The sequence below is a fragment of the Cyanistes caeruleus genome, chromosome 20 (genome assembly GCF_971803275.1).
Source record: "Cyanistes caeruleus chromosome 20, bCyaCae1.hap1.1, whole genome shotgun sequence".
In the NCBI taxonomy this organism is placed as follows: Eukaryota; Metazoa; Chordata; class Aves; order Passeriformes; family Paridae; genus Cyanistes; species Cyanistes caeruleus.
Window position 1 is genome coordinate 1346057 of NC_141720.1, and position 15182 is coordinate 1361238.

Genomic DNA, 15182 nt, shown 5'->3' on the forward strand with positions numbered 1-15182 from the left:
CAGAAGCTGAGGGGTTTTGTGCTGCAGGTGGAAGCTGTTGGGGGCTGACATCACAGAGGCTCCCCTGGTGACTGCACTGAGCTGTGTCTCCTTCCCCCCTCCCCACCTCGAGCTGTAACACCATCATGGCAGCCTACAAGGGAAACAACATCTTCCCTAAAAACCCCTACTACATTCCTGGGTAAGTTCATCCAAAACATCCATTTCCAACACAAATGGCTCTGCTTGGGATCAGGGAGCATTTATGACTCAGGATGTTTTGGGTTTTTACAAAAGACACTGTTCAATATTCCATGTAACTGCACTCTGAAGGAGACAGAGCTGCAGGAGAAACAGAAGGGCAGAGCTACAGACTGTGCCATAGCACAGCAAAGCCAAAATGGTTCTTTCCCCCCCATTTTCCCCCATTTCTTTTAAGCTGCCAAATGTCACCAGAGCTACTGTGCAGGGTTTGGCTTCCAAACTGTCTTAATATTTGCATCAAGGATTTTTGGAAGTCTCCTTTGTCTAAGTGGTTGTACAGATGTGACACCTTCTGGTCACTGGGCTGGAGCCATGGCCTGCTGCTGGGTCAGACTGGAAAGGTTTGTGATCTGCTCCATAAGTAGCTGGATTTCTTTCCAAAGCTCTTTGTGACACTCTCCTCTAAAGGCTTGGATAGAAGAAAGCCTGGATATGAGGTGGTGAGTTACAGGGGAGAAGGTAAGATGGGAATGGGAGGGATTTGCTGTGAATTGAGATGTGTGTGGGGTCCTGTGGTGGGACCTGGTGTGGGGTGGGAATGGCCCCCAGGGGAAAAGCAGCTGCTGTGGGTCTGGAATCCCTGGGATCAGCCCAGGCTGGGGTGAGTGCTGGCACAGGGAATGCCAGCCCCGTCCTGTGGTGCAGGGCAGGTCTGGGGAGGCAGATCCTGAGCCACAGGGAGAGGCTGGAGCTCATTTCCTTCAGGCTGCTCCTGCAGCGACCAACTCAGCCCTTCCCCTCCCAGTGACAGGACAGGATTTTCCATTACTGATCTCTGGACCTTCCCACTTAGATGAGCTCTGAGGCTGGGGGGTTTTTAACTCATTTCTGCACTGCTGTGGCCATCTGATGTGACGTTCCTTGTGTGCTGTCAAAGCTGTGCTTGACAGTGGCTTGGGGAACACCAGGGACAGCAAAGAGGGAGCTGTGGCTGGAATTGCAGCCCCAAAAGCCTCAACACCTTCCCTTGCTCACCCCTCCCTGCCTGCAGCTCCCTCAGGAGCAGCTCCAAACCTGGCAGCAGCTGGGGCTGCTCCTCTCTGGAGGAGGAGGAGGAGGAGGAGGAGGGAGCAGGTCCTGCTGCTGTTCCTGTTGGTGCTGTGCAGGCTCAGGGCTCTCCCTGAGCCCCCTTGGCTGCTGGAGGAGCTGCTCTGCATCTGCTTTGGGTACTGAGGCTGAGGAGGAGCTGCCTGAAGGGCAGAGCCCTGCACTGGGGTGTCACAGGAGCAGGGTTTGTGCCCAGGCTGTCCCCAGGTGTCCCATGTGCTGCACCCCCCTGTGCCAGTGAACCCACAGAGACCACCAAAGCACTTGTGGTCACTCAGGCCAGGCAATGGTCACAGCAGGACCTTGGGAAGCCACCACAGTGCTGGAGAGCGCTGGGAAGCCTAAACCAAATGAGTGGGATGGCTTGGGAAGGTCTGGGGGTACAGAGAAGGGGTCAGTCTGTGAATCCTGGGCTCAGCCCTGCTCTGCAGAGCTGGGGAGGGTTTGGAGACAAGTGAGGATGGGCCCAGGGCCAGGGCTTTGCTGGCGACCAGGGAGGCAGAGCAGGTTTGGGTGGCAGCCTGGGAGTGGTGATGGAACAGATAAGGCTGAGCAAGGGAAGGGTGAGATGGGCTCAGGCTGTCACTGCTCACCAGCCTGAGCCCCAAACAGGGATCCCCAAAAGGATCAACATCAGCACAAACAGCCCTGCTGATCCTTTCCCCAGGCTTTTACCAGCAGTGTTTGTAACTCCCTCCCTGGCAGATCCCTTCTTGTGCACCCAGAGTGACTCACCCAGGTCACCTCGTGTTTAACTGCAGGGGAACAGAGCCCTTCCTCAGCCCAGCTGTGATTTTTGTCCGTGATCAAAGTCCCTCTGGCCATCCTGTCATTATTTGGGCTGTGTCATCCGTGCCCTTGCTGGTTTTTATCATCCCTGTTGCAAGACTCATTGAGAATCCCTGGGGATGAGCTGCTCTGGAGGGAGAATCCTGCCTGCAGAGTGGGGAAACCTGCCAAGAGTAAATGCACAGCTCTGCTGGCTGTTGTTTAAACTATTTGGAAGGGAAAGTACTTACTCATCATCTTATGATCCTCATGCATCATCTGGCTTTATCCCCAGACCAGTGCTGGGCTCATTGATGGAATGTTTCTGTCTGTCCCTTGCAAGTGGCTGCTCTACCTTTCCTCAGCGCTGGAATGACATCACCATTAGGAAATCTGAGACTGGAACAGCTCGAGTTTCTCTTGGTGGCTCAGAGCAGAGCCAGAGCTCCAGCACCTGCCCTGCCCTTGGCCACCAGCAAGTCACAGTGCCCATCCCAGGGACTGGGCAGTGCAGAGATCCCAAAAAACCAGAGCTGTGTTTGTTCCAGGGACAGACACCTTCCCTGTGCCAGGCACTGCCTGGGTGGGCTCACAGCCAGGGCCCGCTCCTCGCTGTGAGCAGAGGCTGCAAGAGAGGAATTATTCTGATTTTTGAGTTTCAATACTGGAATTATTCTGATTTTTGAGTTTCAATACTGGGATTTTCTCAGTTACTCACAATGTGCCAGAGCACAGAGGCACTGCAAAGTTTAAACTGGGGCACATTGAACTGGAAATGTTATTTTACCTGGGGGATTGTTGATGTTGGTCCTGCCAAAGCCACCTCAGCCCAGGCTGTGCTGGGAGTTTTCCCATCCACAGGTGCTGCTCCCTGACCTCATCCCGTGTTTCTCCACAAGCCAAAGGCCTGTGCCTGTACATGCCTGTGAATTGATGAGCCAGTTTTCGTGCTGCCAGGTGGGAACACACATGTGGAACACAGACACTCCCTCCTGGCCACACGTGTGGTCTCTGTTCCCCCCCTGTGCTCATCCCATCCATCCCCTTCCCTGCCAGGACCTGTCTGGGGTACAAACGCTCTGCACTGCCACAGGGCAGGGATGGATGGGATCTTGGGCAGGAATTTCTCCCTGGGAGGGTGGAGAGACCCCAGCACAGGGTGCCCAGAGCAGCTGGGGCTGCCCCTGGATCCCTGGCAGTGCCCAAGGCCAGGCTGGACAGGGCTGGGAGCAGCCTGGGATGGTGGAAAATGTCCCTGCCCATGGCAGGGGGTAGAACTGAGTGAGCTTTAAGGTCTGTTCCAGCCCAAACCTGGGATTTACCCCACCAGTGGATGTCTCCCACTGCCATCTCGGTGATGGCTCCTTTTTGGTTTCCTCCTCAGCTATGGGGGCTACGTTCCTCAGTTCCCCTTCAAATTTGGGAACACCTATGGCAGAATCACCCACGATGTGCTGACAGATCCCACCATCAGCAAAAGCCCTCGCTCCTTGCTGGCACCACTGGACAACCAGGCAAACCTCCATAAGTTCCATTACCACATCGATCATCCAGGTGAGCAAATGGACCCTGCTAACGAGCACAGGGTTAATTACCAGCCCTGGGGTCTGTGCCCACGGTAGGCTGCTGGATGAAATGGGAGGTTTTCCTTGGAGCAATCACAGCTCTGGTGTAGGAGCACCGACTCCTGGAGAGCAGCAGAGTGAGGAGTTGGAGCTCTTGGCCTCAGCTCGTGAGGATGGGGATTCTTGTGCTGTGGAGAGTTTCAGTTCCCAGTTTATCTTCAGCTGGATGAAGAGAAGTGATTTTATGACATCATTAACTCACTCCCCACTTCTTCCAGAATTCCTGGCTGGCAACTGAGCCCCTACAGCCCCCTGCTCACAAATCCAAACCATGGCCTGTATTAGCTGCTGTAAAGAAAATCATCTCTATCCCAGTCAAACCCAGCACAATTCCACAGCCTGAAATCCATCTTCCTGGGGAAGGTCTGGTCTCCTCAGATTCTTTCCTGGCTCAGCTACCTGGTGCAGAGCTCGCCCTGCTCCGACAGCTTGGCATTGACTCTGCTTCTTGCTGCTCCTCCTCAGCTCAGCAGAAAACCTCCTGTGCTTTCCCTTTCCCTCTTTGCTAACAGTCCCCATCTCCTGCACCAGAGACAGGCTCATGTGGGTTCCCAGCACTGGGAATTTGCAGGATTCTCCCTTTGGGCAGAGTGCCTGGTCCCTGCTGGGCAGAGCTGCCCTGTGATCCTGCTCAGCCCCCGGGGACGTGCCATCCTTTGGGGACATATCTGTGTTTCTGTGGCTGTTGTGGATGCCCTGGACAATGGGAGTGAGTTTCCTCCAGGCTGGGCATGGGGACAATGTGCCCATGTGGGATCTGGGTCTTTATTTCCCTGGGGAAACACCAAAGCATCACCTTCTCATTTCTCACTGGGAATTTGTGCCGTGCACCTTCTTGCAAACTCGTGGCCTCTCTGCTCCTCCTGGCCCTGTTTTCCAGGATCCAGACCTCCACCACACAGGTTTCCAGCCTTCATTCCTGGAGATTTGAATTTGCATTTCCTTGGTCTAACCCACAGCTTGGGCAGACCCAACTAACCAGTTGGCCGAGTTGCTCTCATTATTCTGCTTTTGTCCCTGCTGCCAACGCTGCTGCTCCTGAGTGAGGTCCTGCAGAGCCACCCCTGGCTGTGCTGCCAAGGGCACCAAGAGTTCCTTCTGTCCAGCCCTGCAATCCCTTCAACCCTCCCCAGCTGCTGCCTGGAGTCCTCCTGGGTGTTTGATGTGATGGTGATCAAGGAGCTCATGGCAGTGTTGGGGCTGCCTTTGGCAAAATCAAGATTTTTTCTGGAGGACTGGCTTTGGTAAAGTCTCTTTATGGCACCGAGTGCTTTGCTGGTTTCTGTCAGCTGAATCCCATTTGTTTTCTTGCTGGGTATGAAATCAGGCTCAGGGTCCCTCCCAGCTCAGGAGGTTCTGTGATTCCATGGGAGCAGGGATGTGCTGAATTATCCATCAGCCCTGCTGGAACTGCTTGTGGCACAGGCTGAGTGTGCAGGCAGGAACCTGAAAATGTGGATATTTACTCAAATCAAAAGCACTGTGCTCTCCTGGCTTTTCATTTCGTGCCTCACTGTGCAGCCTTTCAGAATCAATCAGTTTGAAAACCTCAGGGTCATAAAAAACATCTCACATGGATTTCCCAAGTACAGAACAACCTAAGTTTCCTTTTCCTTTGGTTTGTGAGAGTAAGAGAGTAGCATTCTTATTAATACTTATACTTATAACATTCTTATTAATAATGAAGTAAAAAATAAACCTGCTTTAAAATTTACACATTGGATTGAGAAATCATTTTAATCAAGGATTTTTCTTTATTTTGGTGCCAGCCTGGACACTTGACAATTCAGTTGCATAGAGTATATTATATATATTTCACAAAGTTCTAGACAGAATATATGCACATCATTATATAATTATGATTATTCTGATTTCTGCAGATTTGCAGAAATCGTGGAATCATTCAGCTTGGAAAAAAAGCTGTAAGATTGAGTCTGCATTAATCCAACACTGCAGATGGAGCCTCTGCTGGTGCCTCATTCCCTGGGATGGGGCCTGGGATGCAGATGTGCTCCCAAGGGGAGCTCAGAGCAAGGCTGTAATGACCTGGGAAAAATGTAATGACCTGTGAGCATGAAAATGGAAGGAATTTGGTTTGTTTTAGAAAGACAAGGCTGACATAGAAACAGTTTTCCAATAAGGAGAAGGTGGCTGTGGGGTGGAGGGGAAAAATCGGCTTCAGCTGGGACAGAGGAAGAGAAAGTTCCTGGGTTTGGGACAGCTGGGGGCCACGTCATGGGGGATTTTTAAGGGGAAATCAGACAAAAGTTGCCAAACTCAGCTGTCCCAGCAGAATCTCAGATCACAGGGCTCTGCCCCTTGTTCACAGTGTAAGGTGATTTTTTTCCAGCTGGTGTTACAGCAGATTCTTTCCTCAATGAGCAGCAACGGGGCCAGAGCAAGAATTCCTTGGAGAGGGCTCTGGGGTGGGCTGGCACAGCCACGTGAGGTTGAGGATTGAGGGTTTTTCCCCCCCTTTCCTACTTTTTAGCTTGGCTGGTGATATTTTACTGTTTAGGTGGATAAATGTTATTTAACTGGGATTTGTGGTGGTTCCTGTGCAGGCTGGTTCATCATGGGGCTGATGACAGAGCTGTGGGATGTGCGTGGAGCAGATCCTTGTGGTCTCTTCCAGCTCGAGCTGTTCTGATTCTAGCACTGAACTCCAGGCTCCTTCCATCCCCTCAGAGGGGATAACGGGGATTCCTCACCCTCTTTGGGCCTGTCCCCTAACTCAGTGTCTGTCCCTCAGGGTATGTCACCTACCAGCCCATCACAAACCCTCCTGAGATCCCCCTGGGGCCACAGCCCGTGCCCAGGCCGCTGGAGGAGCCGATGATGACCCACATGGACCCCAGGAACTGGCAGTGCCCCCCAGAGCAGGGGGAGAGCAGGACCTGGCTGCCCCTGGAGCCTCAGCAAGGGCTGGCCCTGCACCCTGCAGCCCAGGAGATGGAGATGGAGGTGGCCAAGCCACCCCTGGCCAGCGTTCTGGGAAGGCTGGGAGTGCACCAGTGCGACTGTGGAGGGAGCAAAACTGTGAGTGGGGGCTTGGGGATGGTGGGGTGAGGAGGGAATTTCACTTGGGTGTGAGTGGAAAGGGCACAAAGTTAGGGGTTTGTGTAAAGAAAGATCAGAAATGTTTCCAGCAGCAGCAAATCTCCATCTCCAGGAAATGGTTTTGATCGTTAATTATGGTTCCCGATCAAAAAGGCTTCGTTTCTCATTTGGGTGGGTTTGGCTTCAATCCCAAAATCCCTGAAGTTGTGTTGTGCTGTGCTGGGCAGACAGGCTTGTGCTTCCTTAGGGTGTCTTTGGAGGAATGCTGCTGCCTTCCTCCTCCTCCTCCTCCCAAAGAGAGCAGTCCCAGCACCTTTGGTTTGGTTTCTGACACTGTATCTGCCACCCCCACCTGAATTTCCCACCATCATTACCTCTCCTCTGAACACCAGCACTGGGATTTGCCTCAGCACAGCCAAATATCCTTCCAGACCAACAGCTTTCATGTTTTGTTTAATTTTATTTTAAAAAATATTGTTATATTTATTATTTAAAAAAAAAACCAAACCTTTTATTTCCTCTGGAGCCAGCAGCAGCCCCTGTCACATTCCTGCAGCCGTGGCTCTGAAATCCTCTGAAGGCAGAGATTAAAGGTTTGACGCAAGGAGTCAAAAGCTGGCTTGGATGTAAATCCCAAGCAGGGGCATTCCTGCTCCTTGCCCTCAGAAGCAGATTTACATCCCTTGCTCTCCATGGGGATTTTGCAAACCCCTCTAGGTCTGCTGCTTGCTCATCTCCTAATTTGACTTTCCCAGAAATGGTTGGGGTAACTCTTAGTGTGGGAAGAACTGGAAATAGCAGCTGCCATTCCCAGCTCCTGGCAGTGATTCCAGCAGCAGAGCTGAGGTTTTCCTGGTGTTTGATTTAATTAATTCCTCTTTTTGTTTTAAGCAGATAGCAACTGGAGGTGTGGCACTGCCAGGAGGGGAAACAGCAGATTCCACATTGCCAGTGCTGCCTGTCCCAAATGCCATCAGACAAAAAGCCACTTTAGGTAAAACACGGGGAGGGCATCAGAGTCCCATCTCTGAAGAAATGATGGGACCCTTCTCCCCCATGGATAAACCTCAGTGGTGTTACCCAGTGGCTTCAGATTGTTTGGGATGGGAAATATCCCTGCTGCTCTCCCTGCAAGGGGTTTTTTTTGGGATGCTGTCACCCTGTGGATATCACCATGGGCAGTGGAAGGGATTCAGGGAGCTCCAGAGGGTGAGGAGAGCTGGTGCTTGGGCTCTGCCCCACCCTGCTGGGGTGGTTATTCATCTCCTAAAAATCAGATGTTTTCCTGAATCACCAAATCCACACACAGGGGTGTATGGCACAAACTCTGCCACAATTTTAAAATTATTGTTATATTTATTTGTTTTGTTATTATATTATTATTATATATATTATATATATTTTATATATTTATATAGAATATATATTTATTTTTGTATTATATATTTTATATGTATATTCTATATATTATTATATATTTTTATTATTATTATTTATGCCACAAAGTCATAAACTCTGTCCTACAAGGGGTGTTCTGTAAGTCCCCCCTCGCTCTGGGAGAACATTCCAGGAGAGCTGTGATGGGATGAGCTCCCCCATCAAGGATCCAGTGGATCACAGGAATCCAGGGATCACAATATTTCAGTTAAAATCAGGGAGTGTCCTGAACAAGAAGACAAATTTCTCTCTCCAAAGTTTTCCTTTAGAAAGAGGAGTTTGGGCTGGTTTTAGGTTCTATCTCGCTATGTTTTATGTAGTTTTAGACTTTATACAGTTTCTATTGTGGGAATTTGTTGGATGGGCAAAGCAGATGAGAAAAAAAGGTTGGACATCCCATTGTTAGCCCCTGAATGTATATTAAACTGGGAGAAAACATGAAAGAGATGTAGATGTAAAAAAAGAAAAAGGACTAAGAAAATGAAATGGTTCTTCCATACCACATGGAGACCAACAAAAACCAGTTCATGCCATTGTGTTTTCCTTGGGAATCATAAGGGAAAAAAAAAACTCTTTCAGAGAAGAAATGCAAGAGTTAATTTTACAATTTAAACAGATTAATTCTTTTCCTTCCTATACTTTAAGGTTTTATATCCATCTCAGACTCCTCCACTCTCAGGGTGGTCAATATTTAAATGATCATTGTATGTTTTCAAACAGAAAATGTTCTCTCTTGCCTCCACCCAAAGGCTACGCTGGATTCATCCCCCGAGCTGCTGAAAATTTTGGCATGACCTACATTGCATCTGTGCAGAAAGCCATGAATCAGTTTGATCGAGAACAGGTAGATTATAGATTATAGAAATAAGAATGTGCATGATGCTGATCCACCTGAATTTTCAGTGTAGCAGGATTAGAAATGGGGTGCGAGCAAAATCAAACGCTGTTGGGTAACATTGAAGAAAACATCAGCAATTAAATTCTGTAATTTGTTTCCTTGGGATGTTAAGGGAGGGTAAATGAGTTCATAAAAGGATTAAGGAAATCTATTGAGGGCAGGGTCAAGTGTTAAAAATGCTGCTCTGAGTGCAGAAATGCAGGATTCAACTATCTGCACTTCCCTTATGGAATACATCTCCTCTGGTTGGCAGTGCTGGTGTGTCTTTTTATTGGTTGTAAGGCTTTTTCCTTTCCTGACACAATTTGTCTTAAAGGGATCTCAGCCTTCTTTCTCCTCCCTTTGGAAGGATGCACAAATCTCCCTTCTGAAAAACTGTTGTCCCCTTGCTGTAAGAGCTCCCATCCAATGACACAGAATCCTCTGCACGGGTAAAAATCCCTCCTGCAGCAATTGATAGTTTGTATTCAGAGCTACACATCCCTCCCTGAGCCCAGGATGGTGTGAGATCCTGGGGATGGTGTGAGATCCTGGGGATGCAGTGAGATCCTGGAGCTGCAGTGAGATCCTGGGGATGCAGGGAGATCCTGGGGATGCAGGGAGATCCTGGGAATTCAGTGAGATCCTGGGGATGCAGGGAGATCCTGGGGATGCAGGGAGATCCTGGAGCTGCAGTGAGATCCTGGGGATGCAGGGAGATCCTGGGGATGCAGGGAGATCCTGGGGATGGTGGGAGATCCTGGGGATGGTGTGAGATCCTGGGGATGGTGTGAGATCCTGGGGATGCAGCAGCCTCGCTGGTCCAGTGGATCAGCACATCAATTACAGGCTGAGACATCCCAGCCCTTCCTGCACCCCGGGACACACTGCTGTGTTTTCATCCCCAGGCACACAGGGCTGATGTGAGAAAAACGTCCAAAACTGAGGCTCCCCAGCTCAGAGAAATCAGCTGGGCAGAAATGAGTCAGGGGGAGAGCAGCAGGGCAGGGCTGTGCTTTGGATGAAATGTTATTTCCCAGCGCTGGTTTCTGTCTCCTTCCCTGCTGCCGTGATTAGGAATTGAAATGGAGCTAAGAGAACAAAACCCAGGCATTTATTCCTGAATGTGCTGTTTGCTGATCCTTCCTGCCCCTGATGCCTTCAGCCATGGCAGTGCCATGCCAAGGAGGTTCTGTCCACCCGGGAATCCGGGCTGGCAGCGGCGGAGGAGCCGACACGCTGAAAGGAGAATCACATTTCCAGCTAAGATGGCTTCTGACTTCAATCCACTAATCTCCTGCCCTAAATCTTTGTTGTCCTCGGTTACAGATGTGCCACGGATCACTGCTCAGTGCCTGCAGCAGGCACAGCAAAAATCCTCTGCAGGAGCCACAGCCTGGGCTCCATGGCAGGCACAAAGGGCTCGGTGGCCCCACGGGACCCACAGCCCCTCTCCACATCCCAAACAGCTCCAGGGACACCTTTAGGGGTTCTGTGGCTGTGACACCCAGCTGTGACACCCAGCTGTGACACCCAGACACTCACCTGTGTCTGGTCTCAGGGGACAGGAGATGATTTACACTCTTCCTTCACTTAATGCTCCCTAAGCCTTCCTGTTCCTCCTGGCCTGGGAATTCCAGGCTGTTCCTGGGGTTCATGGAAACACAAAGGGGGTCAAACCCAAACACAGCCACAGCAGCTCCAGGGACAGCAGAGCAGGAGCACCAGGCCTTTGGGAATTGGGGATGATCCCAAAAGGAATAAACTCTGCAGGCTGTGAGGATCCCAAGGACAGCACCTGGGCTGTGCTGTGGGCATGGAGGGTGAGCTGGCAGGAGAAAAAATTATGGATTGGGAAAAGGAACAGTACAATGTAGCTCTTAATTAGAAGAAAGCAGGACTGGAAAGAGAATTGCTTTATGTTGGCTTAAATATTTTATATAATGCAAAGTCAGAGCACATGACTTTGGTAAAAATAGTATGTTTTAAAATAAACCATTCCATGTTGTTGTGAGATTTTTGATTTGTTTTGTTTTCCAGCTTTTGCAGAGAAATCCACCTTATACACTGGGCACAAGATTCCCTCGGACACACTGGCCAGACACCAAAATTTACACTCGTGCTGGACTCATACCTGACTACATGGGCTTCGTACCACGTAAGTTCATCAGCTGCTGGCACTAATTACTGGGTTGAGTAGCGCTGTCACTGGCTGGAGTGGCACAGAAGTGAACAATCACTGAGATGTTTCACAGGGGTTGGAGGTTTTTTCTGGTCTGTGCTGAGGTGCTGGAACTCTGCCATGCCCTGGCTGCAGGAGAGCCTGGCATTCCCACTGCCAGCCTCTCCCAGGCTTCACATCTCCAGCCACCATCCCCTCCCTGAGGCAGGGGACACTCGATGACATCCCACCTGTCACATGCCAGGAAAGGGATTTGTTCTAAAAAGCTTGAAGTGTGGTGAAAAGAGAAAAGGTAGATGGTGTGGAGGGGTTGAGAAAGCACAAAATTGTAAGGAAAAGGTGTTTGTCCTGCCTGAGCCCTGAGATGTCTTGGGCTGCCTAGGAGAGGTCTGGAGGAATTTTGTGTGTAAGGGGAAGGTGTGTCCGTGCACCTGAGAGCATTTATGTACCAGGTTAAAAAACCTCAACAAATCGGCAACAAATGCATTGCTGTGTTTGGTCACAGCTCAGAAATGTGGGTGGGAAATCATGGAGCCCAGAACTCTGCTTGTCCTTGCTGCAGTGCAGAGAGGGGAAATGGGACAAGATATAAAATATGGCAGGATTGAAAGCAAAGAGTGGGAAAACGACTCTCCTGGCAGGGCTGGGCTGCGGCTGATGGGGAGGTTGAGCCCAGAGAGGAGAATGTTGAGTTCAGGTGTGACACTGGGCCCTGTTCCTGCAGACATTCCCACTTCCCTGCCTCTGGAGCCACCAGTCAGCAGAGTTTTAACTGCTCCAACCAGTCCAGCTCTGGGTGGAGAAAATTAATTAAGGCAGAAAACCTTCAAACAAAAGCAGTTATAATTTAGAATGCTGAACACAATTTCTTCAGCAGGGAAGGAACCTGCTCCCTCCTGTCCAGCTCCTTGGTGACAGCTTTGTCACTTGAAGTGATGCCAAACATGAAGTGGTTCCACTGTAAAAACCTGCTGTTAATACAGGGTTTTCAGGAGACAAACCAGTGTCAGGTGTCCAGCTCACCCCAAACAGAGGCTGTGCCAACACCTGATTATCAAAACCTCTTCTGTGATTTTTGAAATCACTGCAGAAGGGCTGTGTGCTTGGGACAGCTTTGGTGTCACTTGTCAGAGCTGTGCCCTGCAGCTCTGTGGGGCTGAGGAGCTGCAGTGCCAGCTCTGGGGCATCGTTTTGTGCCCCCATGCAGTTCAAACCTCCCGTGGCCCCTGCTCAGCTCCTGCCAAGCCAGGCTGCAACAGGCCACAGGCAGGTACCTAAATTTAGATCCAGCCTGGAGTTGATTCCACCCTCCCTGTTAGATGTGCCCCCCTGCAGCAGTACCTGTAGAGAACAGCAGGGAATTCCTCCACTCCCCACAGCGCAGGAGCAGGACTGCCATCCTGCCAGGGCCACAACAGGCGTCACCTGGCTGAGGGCAGCACAGGGGGGTGGTCGCCATGGCCAGGGTGGCAGAGCTCCTGTTGTTTTTTCTCTTGCAGACCTGCAGGAACTCTCTGGGTTCACTTACGGGAACGGCACGCGGGAATCGTACCGGTGTGAACAGAGGAGACGGGGACGTGCACTGTGAAAACTGCTTTAATGGTGCCTGTACAGCATTGGGAGTGACTTGGAAACAGCAATAATAACACAACACAAACAGAACTTTTGAATGAGAGAGTTCATACAACTTTAAACAAAATTTACAGGTGTTCAACTGCATAGCTTTACTCTGCCTCCTCCTCAGCCTCCTCCTCGAACTCCCCCTCCTCCTCAGCTGTGGCATCCTGGTACTGCTGGTACTCAGAGACCAGGTCGTTCATGTTGCTCTCAGCCTCTGTGAACTCCATCTCGTCCATGCCCTCGCCTGTGTACCAGTGCAGGAAAGCCTTTCTGCGGAACATCGCAGTGAACTGCTCAGAAATGCGTTTGAACAGCTCCTGGATGGCCGTGCTGTTGCCAATGAAGGTGGCAGACATTTTGAGGCCGCGAGGTGGAATGTCACAGACTGCTGTCTTAACGTTATTAGGGATCCATTCAACAAAATAGCTGCTATTTTTGTTCTGAACGTTTAGCATTTGCTCATCCACCTCTTTCATGGACATGCGGCCCCTAAAGACGGCGGCCACGGTCAGATAGCGGCCGTGACGAGGGTCACACGCCGCCATCATGTTCTTGGCATCGAACATCTGCTGGGTGAGCTCTGGCACCGTTAGAGCCCGGTACTGCTGGCTGCCACGGCTCGTGAGCGGGGCAAAACCGGGCATGAAAAAGTGCAGACGTGGGAAGGGAACCATGTTCACTGCCAGCTTCCGCAGGTCAGCGTTGAGCTGGCCCGGGAACCGCAGGCAGGTGGTGACACCGCTCATGGTGGCCGACACGAGGTGGTTCAGATCACCGTAGGTGGGGGTCGTTAACTTCAGTGTTCTGAAGCAAATGTCGTACAGCGCCTCGTTATCGATACAGTACGTCTCGTCCGTGTTCTCCACCAGCTGGTGCACCGACAGCGTGGCGTTGTAGGGCTCTACTACAGTATCTGACACTTTAGGGGAGGGCACCACACTGAAAGTATTCATAATTCGGTCTGGGTACTCCTCACGGATTTTGCTGATGAGAAGGGTACCCATGCCAGAACCTGTGCCACCACCCAGGGAATGAGTAAGCTGAAAGCCCTGGAGACAATCACAGCTTTCTGCCTCCTTTCTTACAACATCTAATACAGAATCGACTAATTCAGCACCTTCCGTATAATGGCCCTTTGCCCAGTTGTTTCCTGCTCCGCTCTGACCTGGAAAAGAGCCATTTTCGTATTAGATTACGGTCACTGCTTCCTGCTTGCAAGCAAAGCTTAAGAGCATCAGGCTCCATAAAAGCTTTCATCTTATCGAGCACAGGGCTGTGGTTTCACACAGTCACCTCCGCAGTGGCTCGGCAGACAGAGGGAAAACATTAATTATCAATGATACAGCAGCCACTCCATTTCTCCCGGTGGCACGCTCAGAGGCGGTAACGAAGAATCGGAAGAGCAACGACCTCTGGTGCCGCCTCAGAGCTGCTCCCAGCCGCAATCCCGGTATTCCACGCCAGGATTAGCCCCGTCCGGGCCGGTCCCTCAGAGCATGTGCGGCGGGGCAGCCCCGCAGTGCCCTGCCCGCCCCACCCCGCGGCTCCTCCCGCCCCCGCGCACTCACCGAACACGAAGTTGTCTGGCCTGAATATCTGCCCAAAGGGCCCGGAGCGCACCGAGTCCATAGTGCCCGGCTCCAGGTCCACCAGCACGGCGCGGGGCACGTACTTGCCGCCTGCAATACAGGGAGAGCCGTCACTACCGCGCCCGGGGGGGCCGGGGGGAGCCTGGTGGGGCGGGTCCGGGCCCTACCTGTGGCCTCGTTGTAGTAGACATTGATGCGCTCCAGCTGCAGGTCGCTGTCTCCATGGTAGGTGCCGGTGGGGTCGATACCATGCTCGTCGCTGATCACCTCCCAGAACTGCCCAAGAGAAGCGCGTCAGCGGCGGCCGCGCCGGACCGGGCGCGCTCCCCTCCCGCCCCCGCGCCCTCTATCCCCGCCCGGACCTTGGCTCCGATCTGGTTCCCGCACTGCCCGGCCTGCAGGTGCACGATCTCCCTCATGATGGCGACGGCTCCGATCACTCTCTACGAGCCCAGCTTTCCCCCAACCGACTCTGGCTGCGTGAAGCAACCGCCAGCCCTTATATAGCAGCGGAATGCGCGCGCAGCCGTCTTCTCCCCGCCCAGCCGGCCACTCGCAGCAGCGATTGGATGCTTATAGCGAGGCTCTAAAAACAAGAGGATCTGATTGGCTGCACCGCTGTCACTCAAGCCGACGGCTCCTATTGGCCCCGCCCGCCTGTCTGTTGGCTTTACAGTTAGGCAACCGGGAGCGGCGAGTGCCCGCCCCCGCTCGCTCCCGGCGCTCCCCATTGG

At 51.7% G+C, this 15182-nt stretch overlaps 2 protein-coding genes across 2 annotated transcripts; one reads left to right on the forward strand and one right to left on the reverse strand.

Annotated features, from left to right (window-relative positions):
• The first annotated feature begins 71 nt into the window (after window positions 1-71).
• On the forward strand, window positions 72-12901 carry CIMIP2A (ciliary microtubule inner protein 2A). Its single transcript, XM_023938069.2, has 7 exons — window positions 72-181; window positions 3443-3612; window positions 6436-6722; window positions 7638-7737; window positions 8930-9024; window positions 11098-11215; window positions 12739-12901. Exons 1-7 carry the CDS (start codon window positions 126-128, stop codon window positions 12825-12827), a joined length of 915 nt encoding a protein of 304 aa, XP_023793837.2. The 5' UTR covers window positions 72-125; the 3' UTR covers window positions 12828-12901.
• Window positions 12818-15126, reverse strand: TUBB4B (tubulin beta 4B class IVb). The gene is made up of 4 exons (XM_086858727.1): window positions 14811-15126; window positions 14616-14724; window positions 14428-14538; window positions 12818-14024 (listed from the first exon to the last, which is right to left on the reverse strand). The coding sequence occupies exons 1-4, from the start codon at window positions 14865-14867 to the stop codon at window positions 12964-12966; spliced, it is 1338 nt and encodes a 445-aa protein (XP_086714853.1). The 5' UTR covers window positions 14868-15126; the 3' UTR covers window positions 12818-12963.
• Between the last annotated feature and the right edge of the window lie 56 nt (window positions 15127-15182).